This window comes from Pangasianodon hypophthalmus, chromosome 14, assembly GCF_027358585.1.
Source record: "Pangasianodon hypophthalmus isolate fPanHyp1 chromosome 14, fPanHyp1.pri, whole genome shotgun sequence".
NCBI classification, from domain to species: domain Eukaryota; kingdom Metazoa; phylum Chordata; class Actinopteri; order Siluriformes; family Pangasiidae; genus Pangasianodon; species Pangasianodon hypophthalmus.
The window spans coordinates 17,608,769-17,625,616 of record NC_069723.1 but is presented as its reverse complement, the minus strand read 5'-3'; the positions used below and the strand labels follow the sequence as shown (position 1 = coordinate 17,625,616).

Genomic DNA, 16,848 nt, shown 5'->3' with positions numbered 1-16,848 from the left:
ATTTAGTTACTTTTCACCCCTGTTTATGTCCCACCGTATAAGGATATTTGAGGATGTTCTCTAAGTAAAGTCGATATATGTGTTCACAAGCACATGGTTTTAAAGAAGTCACGGGTAGGAAGCATTTAGAAACATTTTTTCACAAATGTTTAATTAATGGTTCATAGAAACATTTAGGAATTAATTACAAATCCATATTTAGGATTAATCTATAAATGAGAGCCTGATTTCTGATTTCTGCTTTAAACTTTTATCATTTGTACAACTGCGTACTCGCAGCATTTCAGCTGCCTCTGATATTTAGCTAGTTACTAATGGTTTTCGAAAGATGAACATGTGAAATGAAAAAGTGAGGTTGAAACTGGTTGAAAGTTCTTTACCCTTCACCCACCTTCACTCTCTCTTTCTCTCACTCTCTCTGTTTCTCTCTCCCCCCTCTCTCTCTCGCTTCCTCCCTCACTGTCTCCTCTCGGTATCTGTCTGAGCAGAAGTTCACTAAAGAAGATCCTAAAGGAGATCTGGATTTTTTGATTCAGCCTGTACTTGAGCACTGCAGCTCAGAGAAGATGAACACATGGCTTGGTACTACATCCTTCATCTCTATCTACTCTCTCTCTCTTTCTCTCTCTCTCTCTCTCTCTCTCCCTTTCTCTCTCTCTCTCTCTCTCTCTCTCCCTTTCTCTCTAATTTCCTTTTCTACTTCATATTTCTTCTTTCATTTTCGTATTCTTTTGTATTCTTCGTTTCATTCTCCTTTATTCTTTCTGCCTATTTCTAAGTCTCTTTTCCATCTGAGCACCACAATTTGGGATTTAATTATGTGGGTCAATGAAAATGTCTTGGACACAGAGCAGGATGTTCTCATTTTGCCAAAAAAAAAAGATGTCATTCTATTGAGGAATCAGTGACAAGTATTAAGACAAATTCTTAAGACAAATAAACTTTGTTCTCAGCACCAACGTATTGATAAAATGTAGATAAACAGTATTTATGTGGCAGTGTTGTCTTTGCTATGTATTCCCTATGTAAGAACACTCACTGGGAGGAAAAATCTATAAATCGCGACAGTGCTGCAGGGACAGTGGCCTAGTTTACTAAGATACAGTGGCCAAACTCTTGCATATCAAGAAAACATGGGCAGGCATCCTAAATTCATCATCTTAGTTTGGAGACTCTGACATATGGTAGAGGAGAGGCCTTACTGATTACTGCGGATAACTATACTGGGGGAAGGCAGGGAAATAAAACCCAATAAATGTCAGTTATGTGACAGATAATGTGAATTTTGCTCAATATATCTTTTCAAAAATATTATTCAACAGTGAAGGTGTTTTTCTGTACTGCTGTTGCTGTTCTATACAAAGTTGTGTAGCTCTTAGAACTTTATCAGGGCGCATGATATTTCCATTGCTGAAGTGTTAAATGCATTTTTTTCTTTACTGTTATTGGAATTACAGCTTATAATTCTGACATTACAGTTTATAATTACAACCAGTTACTTGGCACCTCACTTTCTCTCATGCTTGCACTGCTAAACATTCGCGCTCTGCTGCTGCTGCTGAGTGAAAGTGTCAGCAGTGTGGAAGTTTCCCACAGTTTCAGCAGAGGACAGCAGAGCTACAGTCTTCAACAAATGATCAGTATAGATACAGTGAGGGGGAACTCTCAAAACAGCTCAAGCAAACACTGGGAGGAAATCATGACTAAAACAATACTGATGTGTCAGCTCAGACATTTCTTCTTTTTTAACATTTACAGGTTTACATGTTCTTTAAGTGGCAGGTGTTTAATTCACACTGACTTATAGTCAAGGCAGGACACAAACCACATGTGCGCAGATGAGCAGATAAGGGTTAACTTCTTTACTCAAGGACTCATGAATGGCTCTCTGACAGTCCTCATAACCCTCTGATCACTAGCACAGAACCTTAACCACTGAACCACCACATTTCAGCACTATGCTTCCTAGGACAAAAATTCTCTGAAAATCGCAGCAACATTTAGAGGTGATATTAAGAGGCAACATTATATCTTATTTGGTAGACAAGTTAAAAAGGAAGCAACACAAAGCCAAAACAGAAGAAGTAAAATACTGGTCTTTGGAAATGTTAGCAAATAAATGACCTCTGCCATTGTGTTTTTTCTCGCTCTTTATTATTACTTTCGACGTAAGTGTAATGGTAGTCCCTTTACTATTACAGTGTATCCTGAGCTAGCAAATGACTGAGGCTAATGATTCAGCTGTGGAGAACAGACACTGTAAAGTGTCAAACAAAACTGTCAGGAATAGCAACATTTTCCTCAGATGTGTTGGTAAATTACCAAGAAAAGTTTCTGTACAGCTAAAATTACTCTGTAACTACATTAAGCTTGACGGCTAGCTGAACTTCCATGGGTTTTTCCATACTGAGAAATGACAATATTGGGTCACAGCTCGTGAGCATATATCTGTCAGAAAAATTCCACTTTCAAAGCAGTGAATACTGCAAGAGTGGACAGTTTGTGTAGAAGTTTCTTATAAACATGGTGAATACACAACCCCATTTGACTGTAGCATTAGACATAGACTAAAATAATACTTGCAGATACTTGCAAGTGTCAAATTACTTGACGCACACTTCCTGTATGACTCACAAATAATTTGGCCCATTTTTTCAGGTGTATAACCATGGCTTGTATGTCCAATTAAGACATTGTGTTACATACGCTGCAGAGCTTATGTATTTGAGATTCAGTCAACCCTGTGCAATGCACTGTCATTAGAGCACCACTGTATGGAAGAAATAACATGTCAGGTATCATTGTCATTTATTTGTGAAGAGATGTATTAATTCAAGGCATAAACCTCGTCACAGAGTATTTAATGCTATTTTTCCACTTGTGTTCCCAAAACGCAAAAAAGAGATGCTTAATTCTCATCTTTTTCTCCTTAGGGGTTGTGTATGGCTATAAGGGCCTGCTCCTGCTGTTGGGCATCTTCCTGGCCTATGAGACCAAATCCATCTCCACTGAGAAGATTAATGACCACCGAGCTGTTGGCATGGCTATCTACAACGTAGCTGTGAGTGTGACTGCTGGTTGCTGCCATTCACAGCACTGCTAACGATTTCCTGCCTCTAGAGTCTGCCTACAGCTGATATGGTAGCATGTCATATGCAAACTGGACATGATGAAAAAAAATGAATGTGATGGCTTGATTTAATAGATTGATTTACCAGATTGCCACTGTCAGTCAAAAGTTTTTGAACACACTATATTGGAACTTTTTTTTTTTTTTAAATGACTTCATTTTAAAAATTCTATAATTTCTAACCATGAAATAGGTGTTAATGAATTGAAAAATGTTTATTATTGATAATAAATCACTCCTTTAGAGTCACATTGCGATTTGACAGTGAACAGGTAATACATTCTACAAAGATTTAGCGATCTTTTAAATTACTGATAATTTTGTTTGGTCTGTGGCAATAATAGTGATTACTCTATAGCACAAAATAGTCCAGGGGTTCAAAAATCTTTGCCCGGCATTGTATGTACTTAATATCTTTCGGATTATTCCATTCAAAATAGAAATGTGAATTAAAATGTACTGTGAATTGTTTAGTAACGAAAAGGGGTGGAGCTGAGCAACATATTTAAGGTGTAGGGAGAGCTTATTATGCTGGCTTAGCAGAGCCAACTTTCTGTTCTTCTTAATCTTATTATTATTATTATTATTATTATTATTATTATTATTATTATTATTTCTTGTTATATTTCTAGGCCCAGAAAAACAGAAGTCTGAAACAATGAAACTATTAAGATCCAGTGCATGGAAAATCAGCAAATAATTTTTTATATTGAAAATATAAGATAAGATATATTGAAAATTTATGAATATAGGTCTAGAAATGCTTTAAAAATTACAGATTGCACCTTTGCACAGAGCTAGAATGCAAACTTCTGTATTTGGTGTGGCCTCCAAGACACCTTGTTTTTGAGGTTTCAACAATATTTCACCCATTTTTTTAAATTAAAATCTCTATGTGCGTCACTTGACCATTTCTATACTTCTCTACAAAACTACTCATAATACCCATAGCTTGGATTCATGCTGATTTATTCCAGGGTAAATTGTATAAACTGAGATTTTTTCCAATTGTATGAGAGACTTCTTTTAAATGAAGCCTAAATTGCTAGTGCTGAATGCTGCGCTCTCTTGCCTGGCTGCTTGAGAACAGTTCCAGTAATAACTGCAAGTGCTTTGAAGGATGATTTGCATAATTGAAACTGTTTCTCCAAATCCCCTCCCTCTAAAACGGGTTTAATGAGAAAACAAGAAAACACTTGACTGGAACATGAGGGTGGCTGCAGCTTTTACCACCTGCAGAAGATTTCAGTTTCATCAGATAATGTTTCAACTTCATAGTTTCTCATAGTCATTTTTATTCAGAAGTAAATATAGATTTTCTGTCTGTGAGGACATGGCTTTTTGAGGCAAATGCTCAAGTCCTGTGAATATGTGAAAATGCATTAGTAGCATTGGTAATACAATATTATGGTGCAAGTACATGCAATTTCAGAGGTTAGAAACACAAATTCTATGCCAAAGATGTTCTGTTGATGTGCCGTCTGCTACTCTTGTGCCGATTTTTTTAAAGGTGGGCTGTAAACACAGCTATTTTCCCCCAGACCACTAGTTAGCCACTTTTCCACATCCAATATCTATCTACTCTGGAATTCTTTAAACTTATCCAACTGACCATTCCTTGGACAGGATGAAATTCCATGTTGTCTTTAGCACATCAGTGTTTCTCAGTTCTTGGAGGGAAGGAAATGCAGTTTGTGACTACTGCTTAAAACAGTAATAGTTTGTCCTGATGTGTGGTGCATTAGCTGAACTGTGGTTTTTGTAAAGATCTATGCTATATAGACAAAGGTGTGTGGACAGATTTCCCTTCATTGGAACTAAGAGGCACAAACATGTTCCAGCATGACAGTGCCCCTGTTCACAAAGCGAGATTTATAAAGTCATGGTTTGCTGAGGTTGCAGTGGAAGAACCTCAACTAAACTGAACATCTTTGGGATGAATTGGAATGCAGACTGCACACCAGGCCTTTTCACTCAACATCAGTGCCACGCACTTGTGGCTGAGCGAACACACAATCCCCAAAGCCACACTCCAAAATCTAGTGGAAACCCTTCCCAGAAGAGTCGATGTTATTATAACAGCAAAAGAGGGGACTAAATCTGGAATGGGATGTTCAACAAGAACATAAGAGTACGATTGGTCAAGTGTCCATATACTTTTGGCCATATCATCTATGATATATCGCACAAGAAGTGGCCCTCATTAGTTGCACAATCATAGCTTATAAACGAATATATCATTTATTATTGATTTATTAAATGATGGTTCTCATTAGCTGAGGTTGTGTTGACTGTGGGCAATATACCATAAAAAATACAAAAATGGAAAGCTAGGGCTGGACAATATGAGGACATTAGATCAATATCACAATGAGTTAACATCCAGATATGCTTTTCAGAGCTTCTGGAATGTTGTCAGGTGTCAGTACTTTTTATAACTTGTATTAAAATTAACTGATGGATGTTTTACTAAATTTGCTGATGGTGGAGGCAAGTTCTACTTGTTTTCATAATAAAATCTTTGAACTTTTTATGCATTTATCAAAGGCAGAAAGGGCATAATGTAGGTCTAATGATGTAGGGTTAATTAAAATGACCCCTCTCTCTCTCTCTCTTTCTCTCTTTCACTCTCTCTAGGTTCTGTGTATGATCACAGCTCCTGTGACGATGATTCTCTCCTCTCAGCAGGATGCCTCTTTTGCCTTTGCCTCTCTTGCTATAGTGTTCTCAGTCTACATCACTTTGGTGGTGCTCTTTGTGCCCAAGGTGTGTAAATCAGCTTATAAAACCTAATTATTATTATTATTATTTATTTTACACTAGCTTTTTGTTTCCCTTGCACTGTTCTTTGTCTTATTGTTCTCTTTACGTGAAGTGGTATTGCTTTCTATGTTCCTCATATACTTTCTATCTCTGTATGCTTTTGTAGTTTTGTTATGAGTTTGACAATGGGTTTTTCCTGTGGTTATGTAGATGCGGCGTTTAATCATGCGTGGGGAGTGGCAGTCTGAGCAGCAGGACACACTGAAGACAGGATCGTCTACCAATAACAATGATGAAGAAAAATCAAGGCAGCTCGAGAGAGAGAATCAAGAACTCCAGAAGATCATTCAGGAGGCATGTCTAGCATCTCTTTTGTGTTTCTATCCTACAGTCTATGATAGAAAGGTGTCAGAACACACAGTGCCTCCCAGCCTGTATGGGGTGCCCTGACCACTGTCCACTGCCGAAAGCGCCTACAGTGGGCATGTGAGCATTGAACTGGACCATAGAGCAATGGAAGAAGGTGGCCTGGTCTGATGAATCACTTTTTTTTTTTTTTTTTTTACATCATGCGGGGTGCATGACAGCCGGGTGCATGGGTGTCACTTACCTGGGGAAGACATGGCACCAGGATGCACTATGGGAAGAAGACAAGCAGGCAGTGGTTTTAATGTTATCTATCTATCTATCATATATATGTGTGTGTGTGTGTATGTATGTATGTGTATATATATATATATATATATATATATATATATATATATATATATATATATATATAAAACATTAAAACCACTGCCTGCTTGCCTTCTTCCCATAGTGCATCATGGTGCCATGTCTTCCCCAGGTAAATGACGCACACACGCCCGGAAGGAAGGGCTTCTTTAATTTTCTCTAATTTTCTGTAATTATCAAGGCCTACAAAGTGATCGTCTGATTCCAAAGGGTTAAAGGAAAAGTTTGTAATGTTTAGAGCCCTCTGCTGCCTGTGAGGTGAATTGCAACTGCAATGACACTGACAAGCCTCCCCTTTTCCCCACCTGACCCCAAATCACTGGTAAAATATGTAAGGCTTATAAGTTACATTTTAAGGGCAAGAGGCTGATCTGAACTGCTCTGTTTCAACTGGGAGGTGGAGCTAATTTTCCAGGCCAGAAAAAATGCAGATTAAACTAAGAAAATAACCAGACTAACCATATGAGAATATTGCAAAACATTTTTCTAATGTATCTTTGAAATTATGTGTTATAGGACTAGAATCAGTTTTAAAAATTATAAACTGCAGCTTGAATGCTAAACTACAGCATTGTGGCCTAGTGTTTTTTTTTTTGTTTTGTTTTGTTTTGTTTTGTTTTTGATTTTTTTTTTTTTTTGAGTTTCCTTTATTTTCTCCCCAATTTGCTCTTGCCAGTTCCCACTCACTAGCTAACTCTTCCCTATCACAGCATCTACCAGCTGGGGAGGCTAGGGTAAGCACGTGCTTCCCCTGAGCCACGTGAAGCCAACCTCCGCATCTCTGCAACAGGGCAGCGCAACACACTTGGGAAAATGCTATTAGCCCTATTCTACATGCATGAGCTCACAGACACACTAGAGTTCCTGTAAGTGACAGGGGAGAGAGAGAATGCCATCCCTCCCACTCTGAGAACACAGCTAATTTTGCCCTCTTGACCCCCGGCCATGGATGGCTATGGCATCTTTGAGATTCAAACTCACAAGCTCACAAGCTCACAAGCTCAAACTCACAAGCTCACAAGCTCAAACTCACAAGCTAGGCTGAACACTTTTCTGTTGTGCCGCTTGGGAGATAACAACTTATAATAAACACCCAAAACTATGTTTACATTTCAGTCATAACTTTACCTATACATAAGCTATCGATAATTATTTTAAATTCAGTAGATCATTTTGAGTGTATTTGAATATACATTTTGCAGACGGCTCTTTATTATTATTTTTTATTTGTTACAGAAAGAGGAACGTGTAACAGAACTGCGAAACCAATTAGCAGAACGTCAGGCTCTCCGGGCTCGGAAACCAGTATCTTGTCAGAACCAGAACCAGAACCACAGCGCCCCCCCTCTGGCTTTATCTGAGCCTCCTGTCTACTCGCCTGGCACAGAGCAGCACTCTGTGCCTCCCTCCTTCTCCAACAATTCCACCCTCTACCAGGGAGAAGGGAAGCTCAGCCGGAATCACTGCCACAACAGCCGACTGCCTCTTCTCTACAAATGAACTGGGCAGAACTGGAGATAAACAGGCTGTGTGTTGATGAGTCCATGTGAGTTAACAAGAGTGTAGTTCAACATCTTTGTTTTTAATGACTCTATCACTCCAGTCTTTTTTTTTTTTTTTTTTTTTTAAGCAATGTCTGCCAATATATGTTCAGGTCTAGTGCTATGTCGTCTTATATGTCGCCACTGTATCAATATTAATATCAATATTCTGCTCTATCAGTGTATATTATGGAGCTTGTCTTGTTTTACAATTTACAACTTTGCTCTACCTACATGTGTAAAGAAAGCACAAATATTAAGTAGCCTTTGGTAAATAACTAAAATGGGAAATGTTATATACAACAAATGTTATATGTATAGAAAATTGGAACAGTAATATAGAAATCGGAACAAATGCATATTGGTATCATTTTGATCCTTGCAATTTTATTTTAAGAAATGAAACATGTGATGCTCAATACAAAATGTCACTCTCTCCTTCTTCCATTTATTCCTCTTTATTGGGGGAATCCCTTGGGGGAATAAGAGCATTATCCTTTAGGCAGGGGAGGCCCCATGTTTGCAGAAGTGAAATTGATATTTAAAGCTTTCCAGGTGAGTCAGTTTATGTACAAACTAAAGCCAAGTCCATTATTCACTGCAAAAAAAAAAAAAAAAAAAAATTGCGTGAGTTTGCGTGACTGTTCTTTTGCTTCCTGAAATGTCTGAGTCTTCCAAGTGTTATTCTCTACAGACATTCTTTATGGACTCTTCATGCTGTATTTGATTTTTAGTGGTGATAGGAGGGAAGTGAGCAGACATTGTGTATGTTTAGGGTCATTTGGTTTGGGCGAGTGTTTCAGAAGGGGTCCATCCCCAAAGCAGTTTTCTTTTACAGTCTTATTCAATATTAACCTGCTTTTCAGACTTCGTGTAAATTTGGATTAGATGAAAAAGTCAAACCTTCCTTTGTCCTTTACGTTGTACTTTTGTGTGTTTTCTGTAAACCTTTCGTATGTTTTCTCATTCTAGCATAGGTAAGTTGGTCTGTGTTATTTTTTTCCTTGGCGTTTTATTTTTATGGAGTTGTGGTCAAATTTTACGACTTACAAAGGCACACCTGTAGTACAAAATCATGTGCTGCAGCATTTTTAGCACATAATGAGAGCACAGCGCACAAGAAATGGTGAAATTGTTCCACTTATTTATTTTTTTCGTGAAGTTCAATGTTGCCATTAAAAAAAATCCAGTTGCAATCCATTTTAGATTTAGCACAAATAATAAGCCTTACCCAAACCCTTTACTCTGCACTTTTGGCATAGATACAGTATGTCTGTGTCTGCAAGGTAGTGTTATTCAGAGAGAAAATATAACTAATTTGCTTATTGTGATGAGACTGAATGATATTCAGAAACACAGTTATAAAACTGGTACTCTCGTGCAATATTTCAGTACTCAGCCTTTGTGTCTTGATGATAGTACAATACTGAGCTTTATGTTTGCACAGTGCTACTGACCATTTTTCATGCTTCGGGTTGTTCATGTGTTACGTTACTGTTGTATTGTTGGAAGCTCATTCAGAAAATGTGTCAAGTTTCTTTGTATAATTGCTTCTCTAAACATATTTAAACACAGCACGACATAGCAAATGTTCCTACAGCATGTAAACATTATATTCACTAATTTAGCTCAGGGTATGTAATTATACTATCACTTTATATATATATATAATAAATGTTTATTTGAATTTGAATAAGATGTGTGCACTATATTACAACTTAGACATACTCAGAATCATTCCATATATAAATCAATAATCCAAGCCCTATATAATTTTTGGTAATTTATTTGTAATTAATATATGTATTGTAAATACAATAATCTTTTGTCTATATGCAAACTTTATAGTTCAATAAAACCCATTATTTTGCACTGACTTTAAATGTTGTCTAGATGTGGATTTAATACACTAGTAATATGAGAAATTACTAAAAATTAAATGAAAAATGAATCTAAGAAAGATTTACTATTATCTCTAAAACGTTTCTGTCATTGACTGATGTATGAATTTGTTCAAAATAGTTTTGTACACGCAGGATTTTCCAGTATACAGTATTTCACAAACTTATTTTCATTTTTATAATTAGAATCCATTATTATTATTATTTTATTAACACCATTTAATGTTTAGTGACATCTTGCTTGTTTTTTTTTTTTTTTTGGTGAAAGTCTTCCCACCTGGGTTCAGACCTTTCCATTTGTTTACATATTCATGTTAGTTGTATGAACAATAGTGAAACTCAAATGCATCCTACAGACTGGAATACATGAAGTGAAGTGAAGTGACTTGTGGCCAAGTCTGGTGACCCATACTCGGGATTTGTGCTCTGCATTTAACCCATCCAAGTGCGCACACACACACCACGAACACACACCCGGAGCAGTGGGCAGCCTTTTTGCTCCAGCGCCCGGGGAGGTATTGAGGGTGGAAGAGAGCTCATCCTCCCCTTCCGGACCTGAGACTCGAACCCACAACCTTAAGGTTCACCTTCGGGTTGCATGTCCAATTCTCTATCCATTAGGCCACAACTGCCTACATGAAGACTTTGGTATAGAGCATATTTCAGTGTGTCCTGTAGAGGGCCTCATGAGTCTACGTCAACTACACACACTCAGGCTATACCAGAGAATAGTCAGAGGTTAAATACAGTACATTACAGGGGCAGTTGAAATTTTTTTGTATAATTATGGCTGGTGTTTACTCTAAAATTCTGACATCACCGTATATATTTGTTGTGCTGTTTGCTCGTTTTTGATCTGTGACTGGATAGCAATGACTTCATTTTGCGTTACAGTATTAGGAAGTGGCAGGAAGTAAACAATGTAGCTGATGTCAGATCCTGTGCCCTTGTATCTTGGAGAATTGGAAAACAACGTGGGCTGTTGGCTCTGGCTCACAGAGAAAACCCAGCTATTTCTCCTTTTATGCATCAGTGGCTTTACTGCAGTACAGATCATCAGCTTACATCAGTGTTACAGTAAATACCACACTGATGTAATTCTTTAAAACGAAACCAATAAGGCTGAATAAGCCCATACTACAAACCTGTTGGCACTTTACAAGACTTTAAATAAATACTTCAGCATTTTTCAAGCTAATCTCTATTTACCAAATCTGTAGCAGTAACACTTTAAGGAACACATATTAGGCGTTAGTTAAGGTCTTTGTTCAATAAAGCCCAAAATCGGTGATTAATAATGCTCAATAATTTAAATAACATGGTTTTAACAAAGAATTTATTGCACATTATTGCAACCAATAATGTATTTATTGGTCGTTTTCACACAACAGGTCACCAATTATTAACCAATACATGTATTTATAAATAAAGTCTAATTTATAGTGAATAACATGTTTAAAAGTGTCTAATTTGGGCTTTACTGAACAAACACCAGAACAAACACTGAATTCACACCCTGTTTGTGTTCACCAATATGTAAGGTGTTACCTCTGTAGTATATGTGTGATTACCACAAACAAGAACTTGCTGTAGTGAGAAAATAACAGAAACTCTGTTTCCTCGATAGTTAAGGGCAGTTATTGGCCTGCATCAAGTCTTGCCAAAGCTGTTCTTTTGTAGTTTAACCCAACTTTTCAACTGGAGCAACACAATAAAACATACTTATTTCCCCTAAGATTTTGAGGTCTCCACAAGCCATCAGGCTGAAACAAAGGTACTTCCATGTTTAATAAGAGCTATGTGGACTATACAAGTATGGTATAAGCACAAATCGTTCCCTCTGAAAGTACCTCCATCTCTGAAGGGATGTTTTATACAGATTTAGAGCTTGACTTACAAATACCTCTGAAAGGTTCATGAAAGCGTTATAAATGTTTATTGACTGCCCCAACACTTGCACTTAGACTTCCATTATAAGTTAGTTTGGAGTAGACAGTTTTTCCATTCATTCCTCGATGCAGGACATTCTTGTCTGTTGTAATCAGACATATACTACAGATGTGGTGTATAGAGATTAGGCTTTAAAAATGCTGCAGTATTCCTTAAAAAGAGCACATAAGTGTACAGCATTGATTTTAAGAATTTTATTCACATCCATTATAACAACAATAATAAATAGGCAAGTGTGAATGAATAAATACATAATATGTCTCATTAATAAATACGAAATACTTATTTTGAATCAGTTAAAACACTAAACCAAAAAAAAAAGTGCATTCATTACAACATTCAGTTTGTACATGAGCAGTTTCTGTAGTGAGCTACAGTTTTTCAGTATTATTCTACAAGCTTAACATGCTGGTCTAGGAAGAGTACAGAGGAGTAGTGCTCTCCTGTTTCTCAGTTCAGTAGCCTTCTCACACACTAGGTATTACACCATAATACAGCAAGTACAATGGAGAACTTTGCAACACTTTGATACACTGTATCACATTCGAAACTATTACGTTTACAAAAGTTAATAATTTCACATTCCTCATGTGATTAATTTTCACAAATCACCCTGAGAAATACAACATTGGTGTTTTAACATAAAACAATTTGTCTTCACATTGGTCAGCAAGCAGCTTCGAAGTTCTCACAGCTCAAACACCCCAAAAAAGGTCTTGGCACTGTGTACATCGATGCCAACAAGATGGTTGGCCTCCGTTGACAGTTTGTCCCCCTTATAAAGCTGAAAGATGGCGCCAAGATAGATGGAATCATAGACAGGCTGTCCATTCATCTGTTCCTCTGTTTTGGTTTGGCACACGGATTTGACTCCATGGAGCAGATACCGTTTATTTTTGGATGGTGCTGTGAGAGATGACCAGAGAATTCTGTAGCTCAGATGCATGTTGCTACTGTCATTATCTTCCTCACTTGACTTGCAGATGATGTGGAATGATGCCTGGCTGTAGACAAAGTACAGGCCATCGTGGGGAATGACGATGTTGTTGTCCTCCAGCTTGAGGCCTCCTTTAGTGAAGGACTGGTCCACTCCACTCACCCAGACTGGAGACCTTTTCTTGTGGGGCTGATTTGAAACTAGAATGATGAGGGTTTTTTGAGTAAGCAGCATGAATAAGCAATGTCTACTTTTATCCTGTCATTGCCGTCTTCACTAAGGTCAGAGGTTCTACATCTTGGTGAAAGTACTATATAACCAGCTTTCCTATAGTAGCGGAAGGATGTCCTCTGACAATGTTAAAAGAACATCCCGAAAGATTTTGATTGACGTTTTCATTTAAAATGGCTTATAGCTAGAGAGTGACTAGGGATCATACTTTTAATATCATAATTTTTATTCCTATGGTTAACATTTCCAGCTGAACCTTTGTTAAAAATGTACAGAATTATGTTCCTTATGTTACTCATCATTTGATGTCACTTCCTTTTCAAATGCTATCACATTTGCTATCAAATCTTGTGAGAGCATTCCCATCTGGCGCTAATGCTACTTTACTAAACAAAGTAAAGACCAGTGACAAATAGGTATTGTAACTTACCATGGAGGTGAATGGCTGCCTTTGTACTCTTGGCGATCTGTGTTAGTATTTTCTGCTGGCTTGATGAACCTAGGATACAGAGAGAGGCTTTGTAAGTCTTCCTAGCCCACGTACGTTGGAGGTCTATGGCTAAGCCATTTAGAGTGTTTTGATGAATCATTTCTTGTTTCTTACCTGTGCTTGTGTTGCTTTGCTGCTTCAGGAAAAGCTCGCCTTGATTCTTATTCTGTTGAAAATCATGAAATGAATTTTACTCTTTGTCCCCCTTTATCTTATCTCACTTTCAAATCTCTCAGCTGCATAAACATGCCTCTAATGTGAGCTTCAGACTTACCGTGAAATGCCATGCAAAACAGAGAGATGCTACAGCACAGAGGGAAAGGAAGACCACAGCACCAACTATCGTCCACATCCAAGATCTGGATGGCTTCACGGCTTCCACAGTAGGTTGGTAAACATCTCCAATAGCGGCTTCTATGTCGGCTGCTGTCCCCTTGTAGTTCTCCATCCTGTACTTGGTCTCTTAGTATCACCTTCAGTGTAATTTATTATAACGACACCAGACTTTAGATGGATCCCAGACCTGTTCGGAGTTATATCTGAAGGGTAATGTGGTGTACAGAGTGTCTTCATGGAGTAGAATTCACTAATATATATATGAGAAAGAAGGGGAAAGTCCAGTGATGTCAGGGGAGCAGAAGTTGGTCTGAAAAGGGAAAGAACAATTTTGCTCGCAGGCACACCGACACTCTCACAACCTCCACCCCGCCCACACACACACACACTCTCACACACTCACACACACACACACTCACACACTGAATGAGACAGCGAGAGTCACTGATATTTGCCTACAAGCAAACAGGTTTCGTGAGCGTAATTATTCAAACATATATGCAACCATTAAAGTAAGAAAGAAGTCAAGTTCCAGATACCTTCATTACTTTTAGGACAACTTTTATATGTGTCACGAAATGTATAGAGTGTATCAAGCATTACATATTTGGAATTTCCACAAACATTCTTCAACTGACAGTGTAAACAAAAAAGGTAACCTATGGCCTCATAGTAGAAAGGTGTTTACTACTAAGGCTATTAAGTCATTGAGCCTTCAATTAAATACGTAACAAGTTATAAAGTGTAATCTGAGTACATTACAAGGATTTGAAATCCTTTATAATGATTAACAAAAGAATTACTTTAAAACTGACAACTTTTATAGGTTTATGTTTAGCAATACATAGATCACCATTCACAAAAGTAATTAAACTCATCACTGGTTTAGTGGATTAAACTTGAAGATTAACCCTAAAAAAGATTAAAAGTTTAAACCGGAAATAACTGGATTAAAAGATTAAACCTTAATTTAAGTGTTCATAGTCATGTGCCTGCCATGGTGGGGTTAATGGTAATGCAGAATTCATAGCGATATCACGCTTTAGATCACATTCGATCACAATCATTTTGAGAGTGTCAGTAATGGCTCTCAGATGTTGTGTGATGGGGGAACTAGCTAGTGAGGAGGAATTGCCAATGACCAAATTGTGAGAAAAACTAGTCTTCTAATTAGGTCAAAAGACACATTATCTGTTATCAGGGGCATGGCCACATGGGTAGCAGCTGGCATCCTTGAAATAAACTTTGCCACTGTAATCATCAACCCAAATCGGACTCCAAATCACACTATGAGATTACTGTGCAATTCATGCAGACATAATGAATCATATCTAGCTCTATTTGTAACACCTGAAGGTATTTTAGCCAAGGTCCTTGAGTATTTGGAGCAACTATGACACCACTACAGTAGTCATTATGTGTCCATTAATTTTGCATCATTCGGCAAGTGCAGTTTTGTCCTCTACATAGGTTGTGCTGTTCTTTAGAGTGCTCTTGCCCCCCCTCCTTTGCTACTCCATGTCTAAAAACCTGGAATCACCGAAGCTTGTAAAGCCTGTACATTCATGTCTCATTTTTCCACTAATTAGTAGAATTCAAGCTGCTGAAACAAAATCTTCTGACGCTATGCCAGCGTCAGAACAACGCAATGTTACTATATAGACAAGAGGACCTTTTGTCTAAGCAAACTACATAGGCTCTGTGAGAAATACTCAGGGACTAAAACAATGTACACTTTTATCTATTCTATCTTATCTAACAATGTACTCTAATCTTATCTATCTATTGTTATTATACACGTGCTCTCACCATTAGTGTAATCAAATTATATGATATATTAAAATGGTTACCTTGCAAAAGACATGAGTCTTTAAATATAGTGTTTCCTTCAGGACAAGAAACAGGATTTCTTGCTTATTAATGTTGTGTAATTCTTTTTTTTTTATCTGACAATAAAATGCATTCATTCACAGTTAACTGACGTCACAGCTATACTTGCAAGTTACGGCTGGCTCAGGAGGTTAAAAATAGCAATACTGTATACTGAAGAATGTCTTCAGGTGTTTATTAGAACTATACCATGAATCCTAAACAAACTGTGCAATGATGAAAACGATATATGTTTGATATTTTGAGTAATGTTTGAGTTTTAAATGAATATTGAGTGTACTTCAAAAAGCAGTGATCACCAACCTATTTACAGCTCCAGTTCACACCCTTTTTCCACCTGAAACCAACAGATAATCCATCTACTTGACTAGCTGGATTTGTGCAGGAAATAAATTCTTTGAGAAATTTGCTGGGAACAGGGTTGGTGATCACTGCCCTTGACCTTGTTTGTGTACTGTGTGCATTTACCCCTCCTACTTTGCATAGTGTAGCAGCTTGGGACTGTCTTTAGTGTCATAACTGAAGATAATTGTATGTTACGAACAATTAGGTTTTACTCTTCAAATAAGCAAAAAATAAGCCTGGACCAAGGAAATGCAAATATTTAATGGCCTACAGTGTGCAAGAAAGCTAAGATAATAGATTATGAGTAAAATGTCTATACAGGCATTTTTTAAATTTCTAGGAATAATGTTGGGCCTCTAAGTTTGTAATTACCCCTGGAATTTTAGCCTAGCGACGGCACTACAGTAATGTTTATGAGATCATGCAAAGGGACTTTATGGGTTAAGTAGGTCCAACTGAAAAGAAAAAAAATAATTCTTTCTTAATGATTTTGCCTGTATGTTTGCAAGACACAAATAGTTTTATTAATCATTATATGATTTACCCAATAATATTATTACAGGATTATCTGAAACCGAAATGGAAATAGAAAGACATCA

The 16,848-nt window shown here is 37.4% G+C and overlaps 2 protein-coding genes across 3 annotated transcripts in view; one reads left to right on the top strand and one right to left on the bottom strand.

Annotated features, from left to right (window-relative positions):
* gabbr1a (gamma-aminobutyric acid (GABA) B receptor, 1a) overlaps positions 1 to 10,040 on the top strand; it is a 52,135-nt gene extending 42,095 nt beyond the window's left edge. For both annotated transcript variants that reach the window (XM_026935078.3, XM_026935080.3), the window contains 5 exons: positions 489 to 582; positions 2,934 to 3,061; positions 5,768 to 5,896; positions 6,104 to 6,247; positions 7,865 to 10,040. In XM_026935078.3, coding sequence (XP_026790879.1) covers positions 489 to 582; positions 2,934 to 3,061; positions 5,768 to 5,896; positions 6,104 to 6,247; positions 7,865 to 8,128 — 759 coding nt within the window. In that variant the 3' untranslated portion in view covers positions 8,129 to 10,040. The remainder of the gene's footprint in view (positions 1 to 488; positions 583 to 2,933; positions 3,062 to 5,767; positions 5,897 to 6,103; positions 6,248 to 7,864) is intronic.
* A 1,260-nt stretch (positions 10,041 to 11,300) lies between these two features.
* Positions 11,301 to 16,339, bottom strand: tnfb (tumor necrosis factor b (TNF superfamily, member 2)). Its single transcript, XM_026934736.3, has 4 exons — positions 13,953 to 16,339; positions 13,793 to 13,844; positions 13,619 to 13,687; positions 11,301 to 13,157 (listed from the first exon to the last, which is right to left on the bottom strand). The coding sequence occupies exons 1-4, from the start codon at positions 14,124 to 14,126 to the stop codon at positions 12,709 to 12,711; spliced, it is 744 nt and encodes a 247-aa protein (XP_026790537.3). The 5' UTR covers positions 14,127 to 16,339; the 3' UTR covers positions 11,301 to 12,708.
* Between the last annotated feature and the right edge of the window lie 509 nt (positions 16,340 to 16,848).